The sequence below is a fragment of the Doryrhamphus excisus genome, linkage group LG6, assembly GCF_037039965.1.
Source record: "Doryrhamphus excisus strain RoL-2023G ecotype Guam linkage group LG6, RoL_Dexc_Guam_v1.1, whole genome shotgun sequence".
Lineage (NCBI taxonomy): Eukaryota > Metazoa > Chordata > Actinopteri > Syngnathiformes > Syngnathidae > Doryrhamphus > Doryrhamphus excisus.
This window is the reverse complement of record NC_136362.1, coordinates 7,225,476-7,245,631: the sequence shown is the minus strand read 5'-3', so window position 1 is coordinate 7,245,631 and position 20,156 is coordinate 7,225,476. Positions and strand designations below refer to the sequence as shown.

Below are 20,156 nucleotides of genomic sequence, written 5' to 3'. Positions count from 1 at the left end.
CCTGCTCGTGCACGGACCTCCAAACAAGACCAAGACGGCGACGCCTCGGCGTGCGTGCGCGCGCGTGTGTGTACTGTGTGTGCGTGTGCCGCGGCGGGAATGAGAGGCATGTAGCTGCGACGATGGCGGCTGTCCGCGTGTATCGTGTGCTCGTCTGGGCCTGCGTGTGCGCGCTCTGGGAGGCCAAATCTGTGCCCGAGCAATTTGGTAAGATCTCGTCACGCACGCGGGGGCCGCTGCCGCACGACGATGACATGGGCGTGGTTGCATGGAGGCTTTTGTGCTCATCTTCATCATCATCTTCTTCTTCATCTTCGTCGTCATGTTATACCCACGCGTATGTGGACATCACGCACGCGCATGAACCGTCGTGTGATCTATGCTACATCATTGCCGCGCGCGTGCACGAGGCGTCATTATGTTCCTGCGATGCACAAAGGCCCAAATAGACGTCAGTGTTGTATGACGTCACACGTGTGTTACGAGTGCGTATGTCACCATGGTAACATCTCAGCGTGCCCCACATTCAGCAGTCACGTGACAGTGTTCTTCATCGCCATGTTAGCATGCTACAAAGCTAACATATTGCGTGTCATGGCGGTCGAACGTGAACTAGCGTGTGCTGTGTTGCAGAGGTTCAAATCAAAGTCCAGGTGTTGGACAACAGTGACATGTCGCCGGTGGCTGACGCCTTGGTGGAGGTCCACGCCAATCACAGTGTCCTGGCTTCCTCTCAGGCGGGCGGTGACGGCGTGCTGAGGGTGGGCTTCCTGTACCGAGTGGGAACATGGGTCATCATCAGCGCCTCCAAAGCAAACTACATCACCAACTCGGTGCCCTGGTACTCGGGGCGGGTCCCTCGTAAGACAAACATGTTTTGATTGATGTTTGTGGCCCCGCCCACCACAGGTTTCCCATCATTCTCCTTTTCCTCGTAGTTTACGCCTCAGTCAGCTTGTACCTGCTGGCGCAGCGGCCCGGAACACTCATTGTCTACGATGACGTTCTACAGGTTCTGTCTGGCTCGCCAGGTAATGTCCTAGCTTGTTCTCCAACAAGCTACACACATGGTGGTCGATACATGGTGGTCGTCTACCGGCTTGGCGACTTTTCAACTGATGCGTCTTTGCCGCTCAGCAGGTGGCGCCAAGCAGCCGCTGGTGCAGCTTCAGAGGAAGTCCCTGCAGCTGCCGCCCGACTCCAACGACACGACGCTGTCGGCCTCGCTGACGACCGCCAGGAGTCACTTTGAAGTCGGCGGCTTCCCGTTCCTGCTGGGACGAGAGACCAACGCCTCAGGTGAGCAACATAAACCAAGATGGCGTCGGCATGCTTGAGGAATTTCCTTTGGGAATATGAGATCATTTTTCCTTGCGGTTTCAGGTGCGGAAGCGGGTTGGACGGATCTGACGCCGCTGGCAGTATTCAGTGTTCAGCTCTTCGACAAAGATGGCGTTCCGGTCCAGGTGTCGGATTCTATCCACGTCTCTGTGCCGCTTCCGGCTGACACTCGTAACAGAATGGCCACCAGCGTTCCCACCTGGATGTATCAACCGATGACAGGTGAGGGAAAGTCCTCTCCATCATGTCTCTGGGAATTTATGTCATCTAACGGATATGCCGGACTGTGCAGGACTGTGGGTGCGCAACGGGACAGGATACATCCAGAAGGATGGGACTCGGTTTGTGTGGAACGTTGTGGTTCCTCAGATGGGATACTGGTTAGCAGCCTTCCCCACATCGTCAGGTAATTCTTCCGCCTTCTTCAAGAAAAACAAACATTCCAGAACCTTTCCGCTGTCCTTATGTGTCATATGACGCAGGTCTCGGGCTGGGCCACCCGGGTCTGAGGGACATCAGTACCTACCACACGTTGTTCCTGCTCGCCATCCTGGGTTCCTTGGCACTGCTGGTGCTCATTCTGCTTTGTGTGCTGCTCTACTACTGCAGGTCTCATCTCCACTTCACGGCTCAGGTCCAAATGTGACATTCAGGTGACCTCGGTCTGCTTGCTTTCAGACGGAGGTGTTTGAAGCCACGTCGACAGCACGGGAAGCCCATCTCCTCCAATGTGAACGGTGCCAAGAGGGACCAAGGAACATCCACATCACGTCTCAATCTCATATGTGGCGGTCATGTAGAGTCCGGTCCGTCCAATGACAAGTCAGACCTGTCGGCTTCCAGAGAGGACTTGACGAAGCATGTTCCCGCTCACATGTTGCGACACGCTAAGGGAAAAAACTCTTCTTCCCAGCGTTGCGAAAGCTTCCCCATGAAGGTCACCCGAGCCACGGACACCAACAATCTGGACAACCCGCTGCTGCACGAAGACTACAGTCGTGGTTATGGTCCAATGGAAGGCGGCGAGTCCGACTACCACCAACACCACAGCGCCAACGACAACCGCGGGTACTCCTCCGACCCACCGTCGCCGCCGCGCTTCCAAGGATACGTCCCGAGCCAACCTGACAAACCTCCAGAATACTCTGCGGCGGCGGCCGACAGCCTCGCCCGACCCACGTCCCTCAACACCCAACCAGGTCAGATCATCTTCTGCAGCTCCATTGACCAGATGAAGGAGAACATGTACCGCAGTATGGTACCAACCCTGGTCATCCCCGCTCACTACATGCGCCTGCCCTCTGAGTTTGCGTCCAAGGACGGCAAAGAGCAGAAGGAAGCGGACAAAGATGGCGTCCAGATGGGAGGAGGCCAACAGCACCATCAGGTCCAGAAGCAAGGCCAGCAGCAGCAGCAAAGCACCTCCCACGGCGACAAATCAGAGGAGCCGAGCTGGGCGTCGGACACATCAGGAGGACCCGTGACAATCCCGGTGCTCTTCAACGACTCCACCATGGCCCAGATGAACGGAGAACTGCAGGCTCTGACTGAGAAGAAGCTCCTGGAGCTGGGCGTGAAGCAACACCCAAGGGCGTGGTTTATCTCCTTGGACGGACGCGCCAACGCACACGTACGGCACTCCTACATCGACGCCGGCAACGACCTCAGCGGTGGTGGATTCGGAGGCGGGGCCAGCAGCTGTCCCAGAGATGTCAATCTGGAACCGCCACTGGAGGCTCATGAGCACAAGTCCGGAATCAACCGGAAGGGAAAAGATGAGCGCTGGGAGACGGGGCGGAAGGGACAAGGGACCAGGAAGAGTTACTCCAAGTTGGCCTACCCCGACCACAGCGACCCCAGCAGCAGCGAGGGACGTCCGGTGTCGCCCGAGGAGAATTCGCTCACCCCTCTTCTGGATGACGGACCGTCTTCTCGAGGATCCATGATTCCCAGGAAAGGTCGCAGTCGCGGGAACAGCAGTCGAAGCAGCAACAGCGAGACCTGCCGGGACTCCATGACCAGCCCTGAGGAGGACCCAGATGACAAGGAGGAGAACAAGAAGAGTCCGTGGCAGAAGATTGAAGACAGGCCTCTCATGGTGTTCCATCCCAGGAAGTAAGATGGCCGAATCTCACCAGCCTTCCCTGTCTCAAAAAGCACAACAGACCACTGCTTCTCTGCACTTTGACCTCTCGGGTTCCCGCTGGTCGCCGCTGTGACAGCGAAAGCCGTCAGCTGTCACGTCTGAGCCATGACTGACACGTCCTTCTGACGTCCTGTGAAGGAAACATCTAGAAACATTTAGCTTTTTTTTGCTGTGTTGTCTTGTAATACCACTGTGCTCCTCCAGAGGCGCCAGAGTGGAGGACTTTGAGAACCGAGGTGTGCGTTAGTTTCTCACCTGTTTTCCAAGGCTGCATGTCAACGAACCAACTGCACCGCCGCGACCGCCCCCGTTGGCCCCACCCCCGGCCCCACATTGGGCGTGTTTACTTGAATCCTTGTTCCTCTCCTCCAAGTGCCTTCTCTCCAGGAGGGCCTGCTTGGCATGGAGGTTTCCTACCACGCCCGGTCTAGCGCCGCCTGCTGGTCCACACTGAGCACACGGCTTCTTCCCGTTTGGATTGCTCATCTTCTTCTTTGTCCGCCACGTGCATGCGTAGATGTTTCTGCAAAAAAAAACAAAAAACGTTACCTTCTTCCAGTCGTCAATGTTTACACTAACATGATTCTTTCATTTCAGAGTAAAAGCTTTTGCAAAGTGTAGTGTTGTTTGCTGCGTTTAGGACTTTCCACAGTGCGGGAGGATGATGATGGTCAAGTTGTGAGCCTCCATCCACTTGTAAATTCTTTATGTACAAATAAATGTGTTCCCTAAGTCAGTCGCTGTTGGGCAATTTATTTTGAAAGGAGAAATACCATAATCCATAAAAATATAGAATTTAATGTACTCGTACTATGTTAGGTGGAAAAATCCATAAAAATATTGCATTTTATGTACTAATATTAACTCACACATGCACAACGAATTCAGCGGCCAAACTGTAGATGCTTGGCGAACACCGGTGGGTCAATGAAACTCGAGTCTTGAAGGAGTACCCGTGAGTCAAAGAAACTCGAGTCTTGAAGGAGTACCCTTGAGTCATTGAAACTCGAGTCTTAGTGCGCCTGTGATGCAGCTCGGACAGGAAGGGTTGATTTGAAGCAGGTGCAGAGGACTAATACATGTGTACACATGCAGTTAAGACGTCTAAACCGCTTGCTTAAGTAGTAAGTTAACGAAGACGAGTACAAGTGAGTTCCATTTCAGTGCGAGTTGTGAACGACTCGTTAAGGACTGACACAAAATTTTACCACAAAAGAAAACATGTGTTTATTTGTAAACGTTTTACGGTGCAGCCAATCGAGATGTTTGGCGATGAAAGAAAGTGGCTCTCGCATTTAATTCACATGAGAAAACAACCAACAGACGTTGACCATCCGCCATGACACCAAGAGCTACTGTCTCTTTAAGAAGCCGTGCGGTCACGTGTCATTGTGTCATGTGATTGGAAATTGCGTGAACCGAGGGAGACGTTGAAGACATTGTTAAAGACTCAGTTTTGAGTCACTTTGTCTCTGTGACTGCCTTTAACTCTTGGCGACGAAGCCAACACGGCTACTAAAGTGTTTGTCAGCCGACAAAGTATGCTAGGCTAACTTCCGCTGCTAGCTTAGTGCGTGACGTTAGCTTGTGTGCCAGAAAGTGTGCTTTAGCCCGACAGAAAGTGTATTTTTGTGTTGTTGGAGGAGTACAAATGCATACGGGAGACGTTTGTGCTTAAATGACGTCATCTGCCGCCTCCATGATGGTAAGCCTTTTGTCTAGCGATGTTTAAAAAATCAGAATTTTGTAAAAAGAAAGAAAGTCGGTGTCATATTTTCCATGCACCTACGTCACACTGCACTGTTTTCACCGTTTTCACCACAATGCAAAAATGATTAAAAATATATATATATAAACGGTCAATTAAATGTTGTGTTAGCAACAAGAGACGATGTGTAGCTTTTAACATTAAATAAGACTACTAAATCTCTGCCCTCTTTTAAGTGATGGTCTCAAACATGTGGTAAATGGCCTTCCTTTCATATCCAAAGCACCAAAAATACTTGTCATCATGGAGGTTTGTTGTTGTTGTTGTTGCAGACCCTCCTGATGTCTTTTCATCACCGCAGCATTCTGGGATTGACCCTGCTGGCGGTGAGCACTGCTGCTCTCGTCTGTCCTGATGGCGGCGTATGCGAGGACAAGAGCACCTGCTGTAAAAGCACAGTGGGAGGATACGGATGTTGCCCACTGCCGCATGTGAGTCGCCTGCACTACCTCCACGTTAGAACCAAGTGTGAGTTTGTATTGTGTGTATCAATCAGGCTGTGTGCTGCTCCGATGGCCTCCACTGCTGCTTTGAGGGCACCGTGTGTGACCTTCTCCATGCCAGATGCGTCAACAAAACCACGTCCCTTCCCTGGATCACGCCACGTTCTCCCAAGCAGGTCGGAACATGTCGAGGACGTGTGCACGAGCATGGAATAAAATATCATTCATGTGTGTCATTCAGCTGAGTCTGCGAGCAGCGGCCATTATGTGCCCTGACCAACAGTTCGAGTGCCCGGACGACACCACGTGCTGCCAGCTTCCTAATGGCTTCTGGGGATGCTGCCCGTTGGCTAAGGTGACGTCAACAAGTTATTTCGTTATACTTACAAACCCACAGCTTTGATTCCGATGTCGCGCCTTTACAGGCGGTGTGCTGCGAAGACAAGCGTCATTGTTGTCCTGAGGGAACCACGTGCGATCTCGTTCGCTCCATATGCGTCTCGCCGTCGGGCGGGTGGCTCCCTCTAATGGGAAAAATTCCTGCCAAGACTCGCGCATTAAGGAATGATGACATCATCATCACCGCAGCGACCGCCGTGGCATCAGTGACATGTCCCGACGGAGGAAGTAGCTGCCCCGACACTTTCACCTGCTGTCTGCTCGCCAGCGGAGACTACGGATGCTGTCCTTACCCAGACGTACGTGTCCTCGAACGTGCACGTTCATGCTAATGTTAAGTTGCTAGCTTGTGTTCCTGATGTTAGCACTGTTGCTATCGAACTCGAGTTTACTGTCACGTGTTCTTTCGTGACCACGTCTTTCTCTGCAGGCCGTGTGCTGTGGCGATCATGTCCACTGTTGCCCTCGAGATAGCGTGTGCGACCTGCAGCACAGGCTGTGCCAATCTGGTGATTCTCACGTGCCGCTCTTAAAGAAGCTTCCGGCCTGGACCAGTGACAGTAAGACCTGTTCTCTTTTTCAATACCTACTACATATTACGTTAACTACTACACGTGTTACAATACCCACTACATGTGTTTATGTTTTCTACTACATGTTACGATAGGGCAAGGCAAGTTTATTTATGGCGCACCGTTCGTACTAATGACACATTACAGCTGCGTATTACCTGGCCTAAAGGGAGCATGTACAGATTGAACAATAGCGGCCCCAGGATTGACCCCTGGGGAATCCCACAGGTCATAACCATTTGGTTTGAAGTACTTCCTTTCTTCCCATATTGGGCTGGAACCATTTTAGAGCAGTACTAGACATTCCCACCCAGTTTTTTTGTCGGTAATAAGATGACAACATTACATTACATGTGCTACCCACGACATGTTACGATACCCAAGTACGCATGTGTTGTGTTGCGACATACACCACATGTGTTGTTACGCATATGTGTTACCTACATATATTGCATGATGTCCTACATGTAACACTACGTCACCTATTACATGTGTTATGTTACCTATAACATGCGGTGACCTTAAAGCGCTAGTTTTTTTTCATTTTTTACAAAGGTTGTAACTGACAAGGCGGCACGGCGGTCGAGTGGTTAGCGCGCAGACCTCACAGCTAGAAAACCAGGGCTCAATTCCACCCTCAGCCATGTGTGGAGTTTGCATGTTCTCCCCCATGCGTGCGTGGGTTTTCTCCGGGTACTCCGGTTTCCTCCCACATTCCAAAAAAAACATGCTAGGTTAATTAGCGACTCCAAATTGTCCATAGGTATGAATGTGAGTGTGAATGGTTGTTTGTCTATATGTGCCCTGTGATTGGCTGGCCACCAGTCCAGGGTGGTGCACCTTTTGGGTGTTAAGTTGCTATGTGATGAATTTAGTGCTGTTGACGACATCATAACTGTAACTGTACACTGGTATATTTGCACATTTACAAATTTGGCAACTAGACCTCACAGCTAGGAGACCTGAGTTCAATTCCGCCCTCGACCATCTCTGTGTGGAGTTAGCATGTTCTCCCCGTGCGGGCGTGGGTTTTCTCCGGGTATTCCGGTTTCCTCCCACATTCCAAAAACATGCTAGGTTAATTAGCGACTCTAAATTGTCCATAGGTATGAATGTGAGTGTGAATGGTTGTTTGTCTATATGTGCCCTGTGATTGGCTGGCCACCAGTTCAGGGTGTGCCCCGCCTCTCGCCCAAAGACAGCTGGGATAGGCTCCAGCACCCCCCGCGACCCTCGGTAGAAAATGAATGAATGAATGTAACTGACTAACTGTTGCGTTACACACTGCTAATGTGTCACGTTAGCTACTATAACTCTAATGTCTCCTAGTGGAGTGTCCCGACAAGACGTCCGTCTGTCCTGACAAGACAACGTGCTGCCAAACGAGCTCCGGAGACTTCGCTTGCTGCCCCATGCCTGACGTACGCATTCAGTCATTCTCTGGTCGGCCATGAGCCGACGGCACAATTCATCAGGTGGATATAACTGGTTGTGCTGGTGGCCGCAGGCCGTCTGCTGTGCCGACGGCCTCCACTGTTGTCCTCACGGCACCGTGTGCAACATGGCCACCGCCACATGCGATCATCCCACAGACGCCGCCGTGTGGCCCCGCTCGGCCTTGGGGGAGAACACCAAGTGTGACGAGTCGGTGTCGTGTCCCGGTGTGTTCACCTGCTGCAGGACTGTCGGCGGGGCCTGGGGCTGCTGCCCCGTGGAGCAGGTAAAGATGGCGGGTGGGTCATGTGATGTAAACGTGTGACATGCGACCCCCCCCCTCCCCGGCCAGGCTGTGTGCTGCGAGGACCACCTGCACTGCTGCCCTCACGGCAAGAAGTGCAACGTGGAGGCTCAGACATGTGACGACCCCTTAGGCGTGTCGCCGCCCCTGCCTTGGGTTTTGAAGATGGCCGCCATGCATGACGAGGAGTGCGACCAGCAGACTGTGTGCCCCGCCGGGAGCACCTGCTGCAAAGTGGCGGCCGGGCAGTGGGCATGCTGCCCGTTACCGCAGGTCAGCGCCGCCATCCTGCTTTTAATTTGTCAGGACTCTGACGTTGGCTCCGCTTGCAGGCCGTCTGCTGCGACGACCTCCAGCACTGCTGCCCCGGCGGGTATAAGTGCAACCTCGCCGAGCAGACATGCGACAAGCCTGGCCAGCTCCGCCTACCTTGGTTCCGGAAGATGGCGCCCCGTCGACGGCTCTCTTTAGCCAGGCAGATGTGCGACGACAGAACCAGCTGCCCCAGCGCTACGAGCTGCTGCTTCATGAAGAGGACTCAAACGTGGGGCTGCTGCCCACTGCCACAGGTAATATCGCATGACAAAGCACGCCACCACCGTCACACCCTGACTAATGTTTACCCCCCGCAGGCCGTGTGCTGTGACGACGGCGAGCACTGCTGTCCTGCCGGACACGTGTGCGAGCCGCACCGCGCTTCCTGTTCCAGGGGACGCCATGTCATGCCCTGGCTCTCCAAAGCTGTTGCCCACACGCATCCGGCGGCCGTGACGGACATCAAATGTGATGATAAGAGCAGCTGCGCGTCGGGGACGACTTGCTGCAAGCTGCCCACTGGCGAGTGGGGCTGCTGCCCGCTCGTTAAGGTGGGAACGCCACTTCCTGTTTTGGTGTGTCATTTGAAAGTCTGAACCCCAATCCTCATGTCCCCGACAACAGGCCGTGTGCTGTGCGGACCACGAGCACTGCTGCCCGCAGGGATACACGTGCAACATGGAGACGGGTACGTGCGAGAAGACGATGCTGGAAGTCGAGGCGGTCCGCGCTGATGACGCGTTGGTGCCGTGTAATTCCACGGCGGCGTTTGGCTGCCCCGAACACGAAACATGCTGCCAGAGCTCCAACTCTGGTTGGGCTTGCTGTCCCTCCCCTAAGGTGGGTCCATCTTGACAAATAAACGTATGCCGGGCGGGAAAGGGGGCGTGGCCTGACTCTGTCTTTGTGTCCGCAGGCCGTGTGCTGCGCCGACATGAAGCAATGTTGTCCTGCCGGTTTCTCGTGCGATTTAAAGACTGGCGGCTGCAGTCCAATTCCGTACATCTCGGACAGACCAGGAGACCTTTAACATGGTGCTAGAAGAACCCTGGACACCCCCCACCGCCAACCCCCAACCCCCCACCATCAGCTGATTTGATGATTGGATGCGACTCTAATCAACATGGGCTGGTATTAATGAAGAGTTCATTTTTTTTTTATTTTAGATTTGTTTGATTGGGATCAGTTTAGATGATCATTTGATCACATCTGATTCGTGTTCAATAAAACAAAAATTTGACCTTGTCCATTTCAGCTTCATCCGACAGGAAGTGGTCTTGCTAAACCGCCTTTAGGGGGCGTCAAGTCTGTAACTAATCCTAATCCTGTTTTAGAATAGAAATATGAACAAACAAACAAACTTGATGGTAGTTACAGTTAATATTTACAATGGGGGGGGGGGCAACCGTGGCCAGGTCCTCGCCACCGCCACTGATGGGACGAACTCGACGAAATAGTACTTAACGCTTTAATTTGCGATATTTTACACAAAAAAGCAATATTTTAACCCTTCTGATAAATAACACAGTGGGCATGCTGGAGCCTATCCCTGCTGTCTTGGGGCGAGACAGCTGGTGGCCAGCCAATCACAGGGCACATATAGACAAACAACCATTCACACTCACATTCATACCTATGGACAATTTGGAGTCGCTTATTAATCTAGCACGTTTTTGGAATGGGGTAGAGTGGAATCGAACCTGCGCACTAGCCATTCGGTCACCGTGCAAACGGCAAACAAATTGAGTGAATGAAATTATAAATCTTATTTTAAAAAGACTAGCAATTGAATAAATATAAAATATTACACAGGCTAATGTTGTGTTTACAGCAATGTTTTCATTTTAACTGCAATGATGTTATATCTCCAGTAGAGGTCACTGTTGAGTGACCAACACGGCGTCAATACAGGGCCGAGTCTGACACACTTTTGTGTATCAATACACTCCTTGAGGTGTCATCAACCCATCACAGCAGGTGACCGCTGCACAAACAAACCCCCCCCTCCATACGCCGTCACGGGCCAACCGGAGAGGAGAAGAGAGGAAACAAAAACAAAAAGAGGATCCGAGCCACAGCCGGCTTGAATTTAAATGGCCTTATTTAATCAGCACATGACAAACAGGTGCGTTACAGGAACAGGGATGTGTGGGGGGTGTGGGTGTGAGGGGGGGGCGCTTTCCATCCTACCACAACAACATAAGATGAGTTAATTGAACAAATGCTAACGGGACAAACCGGTTTAAAGTTTAAGAGCACCTCCATTGGTCCACTGTTGCCCCCCCACCCCGTGTTGCCAGGGAGAACACACACACACACACACACACACACACACACACACACACACACTGGTGTCACCGGGTGCACCAGCTGGTCCAGAACAGAATCTGAGGGGTGGGGTGAAATGTATTTGAACCAATGAGAAGTCTTGGTGGGGGCGGGAAGCAACGAGGTGACACTCAAAATACACGAAGAAGTCCGGCCGGTCGTCAAGGACCAGGACCACATCTCTACTGGACCCGACGAGGACAGGAAGCCATCGAGGTAACGTCAGGAGGAAACAGGAAATGAGCATGATGGCAACTTTTTTCACGTTCTCATCCGCTTCGGTGGTGTCAAGATGGCAGCCGCACCAAGATATGAGTGGGACAGCTGGGGCGGAGGGGGGGGGGGGGGGGGTTGACTGTGTGCTATTTTTGCCTCAAACCTTCAACTGTGTTGATATCTGTCACCTTTGACCTCCAGCGTCACATGAGCGCAGGGTCCGACGTGCCGGTCCGTGTTGCCCCCCCACACCTGAGTCGAGCAATGCTGCTGGGAACGGCGAAACACCTGATGGACAACAGAGAACATTGTAGCCTGTCCATCGTGGCTCAGGCCGAGAGTGAGACGCACACACACGCACACACACACACACACACACGCACACTGGCCATTTAATTAGGTACAGTTCATGTTCTCGCAGGAGAAGACTTCCAGGAGTTCAGCCCGACCGACATCTCCAACTCGCAGCATCACCTGCTGGCAATGTTCAGGTAGCCGAAGCACGCCAGTCATGTGGTAACGCCACTTCCTGATCACAGGTGGCGTCTCTACTGTGATTGGCAGGTGTGTTCCCGGGGGCGCTGGGGCCGCCAAAACCGAGGACAGCCTGAGACGCCCACACCGGCGCAGAAAAGTCCAAAGACCAGATGACTTTCAAGATGATTGGTGCACAGCACTTGATGACATCATACCCCCGCCCACTCCGTTTAAGGACTCACAGCCCCGCCCCTTTGTGGAGTTATTTCACGATGTCGCCACGGATGTGCGTGACGCGTCTTCACCGTACGAGAGTCCGCACGACCTGCGCAACAGCGGCGCTGCATCCGAGTCCAAAAGCGACGACTCCGACGTTTCACATTTGACCTTTGACACCATGAAAGGCTCCTCCTCCTTGTTGGGCCGTAAGGGGCGTGGGTCCGCCCGCTCGCCATCACGCACCTGTCCGAGCGCTAACATGACGCCGATGTCAAAACTCTCGCTTTGGCCTTTTGTCATCCATCAGAAAACACGCCCCCTGCTGATATCTTCATCTTCATCATCATGTCCTCACCAGGGATTCCTATTACACAACGTAACACACACACACACACAGTGACAACACACACACACACAGACGTAACAGGAAGTGTGTTGTTGTGTGTAGAAACTACGACCCAGCAACTGGCGGTACCGTGAAGGCGAGGAGTACAGCGTCCTCCGACACATCCACAGTGGGTCCTACGGGGACGTGTTGTGTGTGCGTGACAAGACCAGCGGCTTCACGTGCGCCGCCAAGAAGGTGAGGACATCTTGGAAGTCCAAAGATGGCTGCACCTCCACAACAACATGTGTGTGTGTGTGTGTGTGTGCGTGTGTTACCAGCTTCCTCTCAGTCGCTTCAACCAGGAAGAGGTGACGGCGTGGAGCATGTTGGATTCTCCTCGCGTGGTGCGGCTCTTCGGGGCCGTGAGGGAGGGGCCCAACGTGGTGATCTTCATGGACCTGAAGCCAGGTAATCTTTGACCACGGTTTGTCCACGGTTTGCGAACAGCCGATGAACGGCGATTATGTTGAAACGTCCTCAGCTAGTCTGGCTCAGCTCATGAGAACGGCCGGCGCCCTCCCTGAGGACTTGGCCCTGCACTTCCTGCACCAGTCACTGGGGGCGCTGCAACACCTGCACCGCAGGAAGGTCCTTCACCTGGACGTCAAAGGTGAGGTCTCTGAACACATTCAATTATTTATTCATTCATTGCTGGAGGCTATCTCAGCTGTCTTCCGGCGAGAGGCGGGGTACACCCTGGACTGGTGGCCAGCCAATCACAGGGCACATATAGACAAACAACCATTCACACTCACATTCATACCTATGGACAATTTGGAGTCGCTAATTAACCTAGCATGTTTTTTGGAATGTGGGAGGAAACCGGAGTACCCGGAGAAAACCCACGCATGCACGGGGAGAACATGCAAACTCCACACCGAGATGGCCGAGGATGGAATTGAACTCGGGTCTCCTAGCTGTGAGGTCTAGGTGCCAAATGTGTAAATGTGCAAATATACCAGTGTACAGTGACAGTTATGATGTCATCACTACCAACAGCACTAAATTCATCACATAGCAACTTAACACCCAAAAGGTGCACCTGATACAAACATGTATCAGGTACACCCTGGACTGGTGGCCAGCCAATCACAGGGCACATATAGACAAACAACCATTCACACTCACATTCATACCTATGGACAATTTGGAGTGGCTAATTAACCTAGCATGTTTTTGGAATGTGGGAGGAAACCGGAGTACCCGGAGAAAACCCACGCATGCACGGGGAGAACATGCAAACTCCACACAGAGATGGTCGAGGGTGGAATTGAACTCAGGTCTCCTAGCTGTGAGGTCTGTGCGCTAACCACTGGACCACCGTGCAGCCCACATTGAATTATTATTATTATTATTATGATGTGTGAGTACAGTGGACAACGTGCTGCTATCTGCTGACTGCACGCAAACGTTCCTGTGTGACTTTGGACTGTCCCACATGCTGGACCACAACGGACACAGCACCAAAGACTTCATGGGTAAAAACCAAATCAATCCTCTATGCGTCATACTACTTTTACGACGGTGTGCCTATGTGTGTGTGAGGCAGCCTTCCCCGGCACGGAGACCCACATGGCCCCCGAGGTGGCGTGCGGGGACCGCCTGAACGCCAAGGTGGACGTGTGGAGTAGCTGCTGCATGCTTCTGCACATGCTCACTGGCTGCCACCCGTGGATCCGCCGTTACTCGCAGCCGCTGTGTCTCCACGTAAGCCGCGCCTCTTTACGTTGTGCCGTAGGACCGCGCGGTTACGCCTCTTGTCGCTCCTCAGATTGCCAACGAGCCTCCGCCCCTGTGGGAGGTGCCATCCGGCTGCAACACGTTGACAGCGAGGGTGTTCTGGGCCGGACTGCAGAAGGACCCCGATAGGCGGGCGTCGGCGAGCCAGCTGAGGAGGAAAACCAGCAAGGCCCTCAGAGCAGGTATGTCAACTGTGATTGGCTGCTCCTAAACGCCATACGCTGATGGCTCCACCCACGCTGACATGTGACCACAACAACGCCCCTCAGTTGGCGGTCTGAGTCCTGGATCCGTCCAACGGGCCTGTGAACAGCTCGCTGACAGAAGCGACGCCCGCTCTGGCTCGCCGGGCACAAGAGCTCCCACAATGCACTGGGTGAGCCCGTGGAGAACCACGGCGGTGGACGAGGATCATGATGAGGAGGATTCCCTCACTTTGGAACGGGAATGCCATCCGAGGTCTCTACGGGATGAACACGACTGGGATGCAGATTCCGACGTGGATATTTACACAGGAGAGGACAAAGGTCCCAGGGACATGAGGCTGGGGACGGATGTGGACTATGAAGGGGACTGGGAAGACGAGGGAGATGATGATGAGGAGTCCTCACAGTATCTGAGAGAACTCCGAGGATTTTTCCCTGTCCTGCGGCGAGGCCAGCAGACCCGTCCGACTTTAACAGGATCAGATAGTGACCTGGAAGACCTCCGAGATGGTGAGAAGTTCAAGTCTAGGTAAAGGTCTGAAGGTAATTGGTTCTTCCTGTGTCTCGGCAGGTGTGGACCCCAGGGTTGACATGCGGACCCCATCCCCGGAGCCGCGTGATGACCCCCCTTCCTGTTTCAGCAGCTCTTCACAGGCCGGCTCCTCAGACCTGGTTTGTAACGAGGACGTGAGCCTGTCCGAGTAGCTCTTCTTCAGTCTGGACTTTTTTTTTTTTAAGGACTCGGAGTGCTCGTCTGATGACCTCAGCTCAGGGGTCTTCTCTTCATGCGGCAGCCGCATGGAGGATTTGGCGTGGACGCGTCGCTGCCCCTCGCGCTGCTTTGAAGGTAAAGACCGAGGTGCTGCTTGGCGACGGCGGGATGTTTGATGTGGTCATGTGACTGGCAGGCGTGGACGTGTGGATCGAGGATGCCCAGGGGGAATGTCTAAGGATCAGGGAACGTCACCTTGTCCAAGTGGGACATGTTGCCGTCGGAATCAGCGAGCAGGTAAAAAACCAGGAGAATGGCGGCTTCTACTGTCTTCTTTTCCTTTTCCTGATGTTTCCATGATGATGTGATCGTTCAGGTGTCAATGACTGCTTTCACCTTGGAGACGCTGGACAGGAAGTTGGTGTCCTCGGAATGGGAGATCCAGGAGCCTTGCCTGTGGCTTCGCTGTGTCCCTGCGCCGGACGCTTGTCAACGGTGGACGTGGCGAGTCCGCGATGGCACACTGGAACAACGGAATTGAGAAGAAACATCTGCTTCTTCACCAACTTGAAGTTTCACTCCAAAGCAGCAGAGGGCAACGTCTTACCAGGGGAGGGAAGGTGCCCATGCCAACTTCCTTAGCATTAGCTTAAAGTCCTTGCTAGCTGAGGCTGGAGATAGACACGGGGGACACTTCCTGTGACAATTTAGCTTGTGCTGGCTTTAACCAAGACGAGTACCCGTGAGCACCGATTCAGTAAACAACTTGCAAATTTTGAATGACTCGTTCATGACTCGCACATCTCTAGATGAAGACAAGGAAGCAGCTAGCTAGTAGCGTAAAAATCCAATTTGAGATCCACATCACTTATAAATTGTGAACATAAATGGTTTTTGTAAAGATTTCTTCTTTTCTTTGCTGTTTGTTGACTTTCTGGAGGAGTAAAAATGACAAAACTTGGTCAAAAAACATCTTGTACTGATGGATGTAAAAGATGCTTGAAATATTGTCATAATGTTTTGTGAGCCCATTTCTAATTAAAAAAAAAAACATGTTCATTACTTCCTTCTTCAGCCTTCTTCCTCGAAGAACAAGTCACTTGCTGCAAAGGAAGCAAATTCAGGATGGACCAGTTTATTTGTACACACAAGCGCAGGACAAGACCTCGACGCCTGTTTACTGGCCTTAACATCATCTGCTGTCATCTTCTACATTTGAAACACTTTTATACAATCTACTGTGATATACTATTTTTTTTGTATTTTACATACTGCAATATTAGCTAAATACATTTTAGGTTAGCACCTACATTTATGTCTAATTGTCAGTCGGAGCCCCCCCAAGTCAAAACCTGATCAGCATTGCCTCCCCCACTCCACAAAAAAAAAAAAAAAAAGAAAAGACCACTTCCTCGACATTTTGTGAAACGTACAGACTGTGTCACGCGGACTGTGATTGGACAGCAGTGTCAAAAAGGCGGGACTTGAGTGACACCATGAAAGCTGTGATTGGCTCTGATTTGATAGTGGGACGTGCTCGTACGCCGGCGTCTACCGGGTTGCGCAAGACGCCATTTTGGAGTGACAGCGAAAGATAACGGAAAGATCGAGAAGCTAGCCTTGGAGAAGGTAATTTTGTCCACAAGTCGATTGATTTGTAAATTAGGATTCGGGTTACGTTGCCAAAATGTCTCACGGTGGTAGCCACATGTAAAGGAAACGTTTTATTGAGCGTTTCGCATGACGTCACGGCATTCTGTCTACTGTGACGCGGCATTTCGCTCGTAGCGGCTCGGCGAGCAAGTTCCTGTAACGGGCGATTTGGACCGTGCCTCTGTGGGTGTTTTTCAGTACTTGGATGTCGTTTAGCTCGCCGATTTTTCGATGAAATGCCTAAAAGGAGGCACGGAAAGGCACATTTAATACAGCGGTGCTTAAAATACGCGATTTTGACGATGGTGTGTCGCCTGCTATTAGCCGGCTAGCGCTAACTAGCTATGTATCCGCCCTAGGTGAAGCTAACGTTAGCAGTCATGTCTTCGAGCGACCACGGCAAACAAATAACCTGCTCTCCCACTGATTTCCAAGAGCCAATTCACGCGGTGTTATTTATTATAGAAAAACGCGTGTCGAACGCGGTGAGTTTTTGCGTAGACCCCTTGATAATGCATTTAGTGTCCAGTGGAGGCCGGTGCTCTGAACAGGCGGCCGTTATCTGATTAGCTGCGGTTTGGCACAGCAGTGGCATCTAACAACCAGTTTTGACGCTGACTCACCTGTGATTGCGGCCTTGTAATTAATGCTTGGCGTGCTTGCTGTTAGCCCGCGGCGAACCTAACGTTTTAGCTTTGTGTAAACTGCCCCCCCACCCCAGGATGTTGTATGATGACGATCAAAACTAACCTGAATACTGTCGCTGCTGTCAATATGCTACTTGTACACTCCCAAGTGTTGGCAAACTGGTTTCTGGTCACATTCTTCTCCCAGGAAATGAAACCACCACAGATGTTACTCTATTAACCTCATTTTCTTCTCCCCCCCTTTGACAGCGTTGTCGCCATGGGGAATGTATTTGGTGGCTTATTTAAGGGCCTGTTTGGCAAGAAGGAGATGAGGATTCTAATGGTTGGCCTAGATGCTGCAGGGAAAACCACCATCCTTTATAAGTTGAAACTTGGAGAGATAGTCACCACCATTCCCACCATCGGTACGTATGTCTGCTTTGTCATTTGAAATCAATTTCAACCAATATTTACCTACATTTTTTCTATTTCAACATGGCGCAAACCAAGCACACAGTCTATAGTGTTTACACGGTAAAAGTAGCAAGATCTGACCAATAAAGTAATGTTTTAATGCAAACCTGTACTGACTTAACTGTGTGCACAAGCGTATCAATATATGGATTAGGTCCTCACCTTGTCACTGTCCTCCCATGTAGACACGCTGCAGACAATGACCACTGTCACTTTTGTGTGTGCTTTTGTTGCAGGTTTTAATGTTGAGACTGTAGAATACAAGAACATCAGTTTTACAGTTTGGGATGTGGGCGGCCAGGACAAAATCAGGCCGCTGTGGCGTCACTACTTCCAGAACACTCAAGGTCAGTTTGCATTGCTGCCTGGAGGTGGCGCCACATTGAAGCACAGTGACTCACGCACACACAATGGCCGCGTCTCGGTTGGTGCACTTAGCTTAGACGCTGCTCGCACTGAGAAGTATGTTGAAAGGCAGTACACTTAATATGGTTAGTGTACATTGACGTTGATGGACACTTGCCCCCCTCTCTATAATTGCAGGGGGCTACCAAACAGAATGGACTGTAATCTCAGCCACATTTGAAGCAGGGGGTTACATGCAAGCGAGAAAAGTCATTCATTTTTTAATTGTGTGTAATTAAGACGTGATCAGATATTTTATTGTGTAGTCCAAATGTTATGCGGTAATGTCCATGGAGTGATTGCAGTTCACCATTGAAAAGGAGCGAAGAAGGTAAACATTAGGATTGTCATTTCAGGGGCGCTCATACTGACAGTGGTACATTCGGGGCAGCTCTACACTATACTGTCAAAGTACTCAATGTACAGATGAAGTATTGTAGTCAAAGTATCAGAGCTGTCATGTTTTGAATGCTCATCTGACATCTGTGTGGGTGGGGCGATGGTGCAGGGCTCATCTTTGTGGTGGACAGTAACGACAGGGAGCGCGTGAACGAGGCGAGGGAGGAACTCTCCAGAATGCTGTCTGAAGACGAGCTGAGAGACGCCGTGCTCCTGGTGTTTGCAAACAAACAGGTGAGGCCGTCCGCGCAAAGATGTCAACTCTGTGGCCACGTGTGACGTACCGTTGTCGTGCAGGATCTCCCCAACGCCATGAACGCTGCCGAGATCACAGACAAGCTGGGCCTGCATTCCTTGCGCCAACGCAGCTGGTACATCCAGGCCACGTGCGCCACCAGCGGCGATGGCCTGTACGAGGGTCTGGACTGGCTGTCCAACCAGCTGAAGAACCAGAAATGATCCATTCCACCACTTGAGGTTTTTCTTTGTCGTTTCTTTGTTCTGTTTCAACACAATGGCAGCACCGGATCCAGACTCCCAACGTGACCCGACTCTTTCAAGAACTTCCTTCATCCCCCGCCCACCCCCTACCACTCTCGGCCCCCCACCCTCACTTCTCTCGGGGTTCTTGCCTGTGCTGCACGTGTGTGTGTGGCGTGCGTGTGTGTACCTTGTGTTTGGTGAGTGTGTGGGCTGGGATTGGGAGGAACCCTGGCGTGCCTTTTACACCTCTGGAATCTGCAGTCCCAAACTCCGCCTCTGCCACGCCCACTCTCGGTCTGCACGCCCCTGCTCCCACCTGTAAACCCCCCTCCCCCCAATCCCACCGGTCCCCGCAGAAGAAGCATGGTTTTCATTGGGCCACGAGAGCAAGGGTGCACACTGGCCCCGACCCCACTGTATTAAACACCTGATTGCTAGATGTTCATTTAACCTGAGAGCCCCGCCCACCTGTAAGAAGCATTTAACCTGTATCAGGTCAGTCCACACGTGTCCATCCTTGTTCTTGTGCCGCCATGTGAAAGTCATGCTGTCTCTTCCCCTACTGGCCGCCACCACCAAGCACAACGTGCTTCTTGTCTTCGGACTCAATGAGACTTTGTGACCAGCTTCAAATGCTTCACACTGTCTTTCCTGTTTTTTTTTTCTTCTTCCTGTGACTAGTTTAGCTATTACTATTTGTACTTTGACTGCGCAACCAAAAGCATCGGAGCAGTTTGACAAATCCCGTTTAGGAAAAGATCTAGCAGGGCTTTGAGGAGCTTTTTCTCACCAGCGCTTTGGATGAAGGATTGGCACCAAACAAGATGACCGACGTGCGCCTCCTCATCCCAGCACCGCTTCCTTCCCTAAAGACCAAGACCACACAGTACTCTGAAGGCTGCGCCGTGGCGAGCCGGAGGCCTCGGATAGCGTGCATTTGGCAGGTCGGGAAGTCCTGGCGACGCTGGGCTGGCTCTTGTGTGGAGAATGATTGTAAATCTGTAAAGTGTTTGTGTGGGCTTTCCTCAACACATTAATAAACATGATTTGATCCAAACACACCTCGTCTTCCACCTGCGGGGTGCCCCAGGGTCATTATATGCTG

General features: G+C 51.9%; 4 protein-coding genes across 7 annotated transcripts; all 4 read left to right on the top strand.

Moving 5' to 3' along the window:
* fam171a2b (family with sequence similarity 171 member A2b) lies at positions 1 to 4,223 on the top strand. 2 transcript variants are annotated; one of them, XM_058067183.2, is made up of 8 exons: positions 1 to 207; positions 634 to 861; positions 939 to 1,031; positions 1,138 to 1,299; positions 1,384 to 1,563; positions 1,634 to 1,747; positions 1,824 to 1,950; positions 2,020 to 4,223. In XM_058067183.2, exons 1-8 carry the CDS (start codon positions 123 to 125, stop codon positions 3,458 to 3,460), a joined length of 2,430 nt encoding a protein of 809 aa, XP_057923166.2. In that variant the 5' UTR covers positions 1 to 122; the 3' UTR covers positions 3,461 to 4,223. The 2 variants fall into 2 exon arrangements, with proteins under 2 accessions (XP_057923166.2, XP_057923167.2); XM_058067184.2 differs by having other exon boundaries at positions 2 to 207; positions 1,141 to 1,299.
* A 665-nt stretch (positions 4,224 to 4,888) lies between these two features.
* grnb (granulin b) lies at positions 4,889 to 10,629 on the top strand. Its single transcript, XM_058067001.2, has 13 exons — positions 4,889 to 5,192; positions 5,528 to 5,686; positions 5,752 to 5,874; positions 5,940 to 6,053; positions 6,124 to 6,396; positions 6,528 to 6,657; positions 7,999 to 8,090; positions 8,177 to 8,389; positions 8,456 to 8,680; positions 8,740 to 8,976; positions 9,040 to 9,273; positions 9,347 to 9,562; positions 9,639 to 10,629. The coding sequence occupies exons 1-13, from the start codon at positions 5,166 to 5,168 to the stop codon at positions 9,750 to 9,752; spliced, it is 2,157 nt and encodes a 718-aa protein (XP_057922984.2). The 5' UTR covers positions 4,889 to 5,165; the 3' UTR covers positions 9,753 to 10,629.
* Positions 10,630 to 11,097: 468 nt separating this feature from the next.
* map3k14b (mitogen-activated protein kinase kinase kinase 14b) lies at positions 11,098 to 16,200 on the top strand. Of its 2 annotated transcripts, none has more exons than XM_078791324.1 (15): positions 11,098 to 11,266; positions 11,468 to 11,606; positions 11,688 to 11,757; positions 11,831 to 12,338; positions 12,411 to 12,545; positions 12,629 to 12,758; positions 12,832 to 12,960; positions 13,724 to 13,828; positions 13,900 to 14,057; positions 14,122 to 14,272; positions 14,360 to 14,806; positions 14,868 to 14,968; positions 15,035 to 15,143; positions 15,205 to 15,305; positions 15,412 to 16,200. In XM_078791324.1, the coding sequence occupies exons 1-15, from the start codon at positions 11,141 to 11,143 to the stop codon at positions 15,547 to 15,549; spliced, it is 2,547 nt and encodes an 848-aa protein (XP_078647450.1). In that variant the 5' UTR covers positions 11,098 to 11,140; the 3' UTR covers positions 15,550 to 16,200. The 2 variants fall into 2 exon arrangements, with proteins under 2 accessions (XP_078647450.1, XP_078647449.1); XM_078791323.1 differs by having other exon boundaries at positions 15,385 to 16,199.
* Positions 16,201 to 16,471: 271 nt separating this feature from the next.
* On the top strand, positions 16,472 to 20,108 carry arf2b (ARF GTPase 2b). 2 transcript variants are annotated; one of them, XM_058066315.2, is made up of 5 exons: positions 16,472 to 16,637; positions 17,558 to 17,715; positions 18,001 to 18,111; positions 18,678 to 18,802; positions 18,866 to 20,108. In XM_058066315.2, exons 2-5 carry the CDS (start codon positions 17,568 to 17,570, stop codon positions 19,025 to 19,027), a joined length of 546 nt encoding a protein of 181 aa, XP_057922298.1. In that variant the 5' UTR covers positions 16,472 to 16,637; positions 17,558 to 17,567; the 3' UTR covers positions 19,028 to 20,108. The 2 variants fall into 2 exon arrangements, with proteins under 2 accessions (XP_057922298.1, XP_057922300.1); XM_058066317.2 differs by lacking the exon at positions 16,472 to 16,637 and adding an exon at positions 16,679 to 16,844.
* Positions 20,109 to 20,156: the final 48 nt, after the last annotated feature.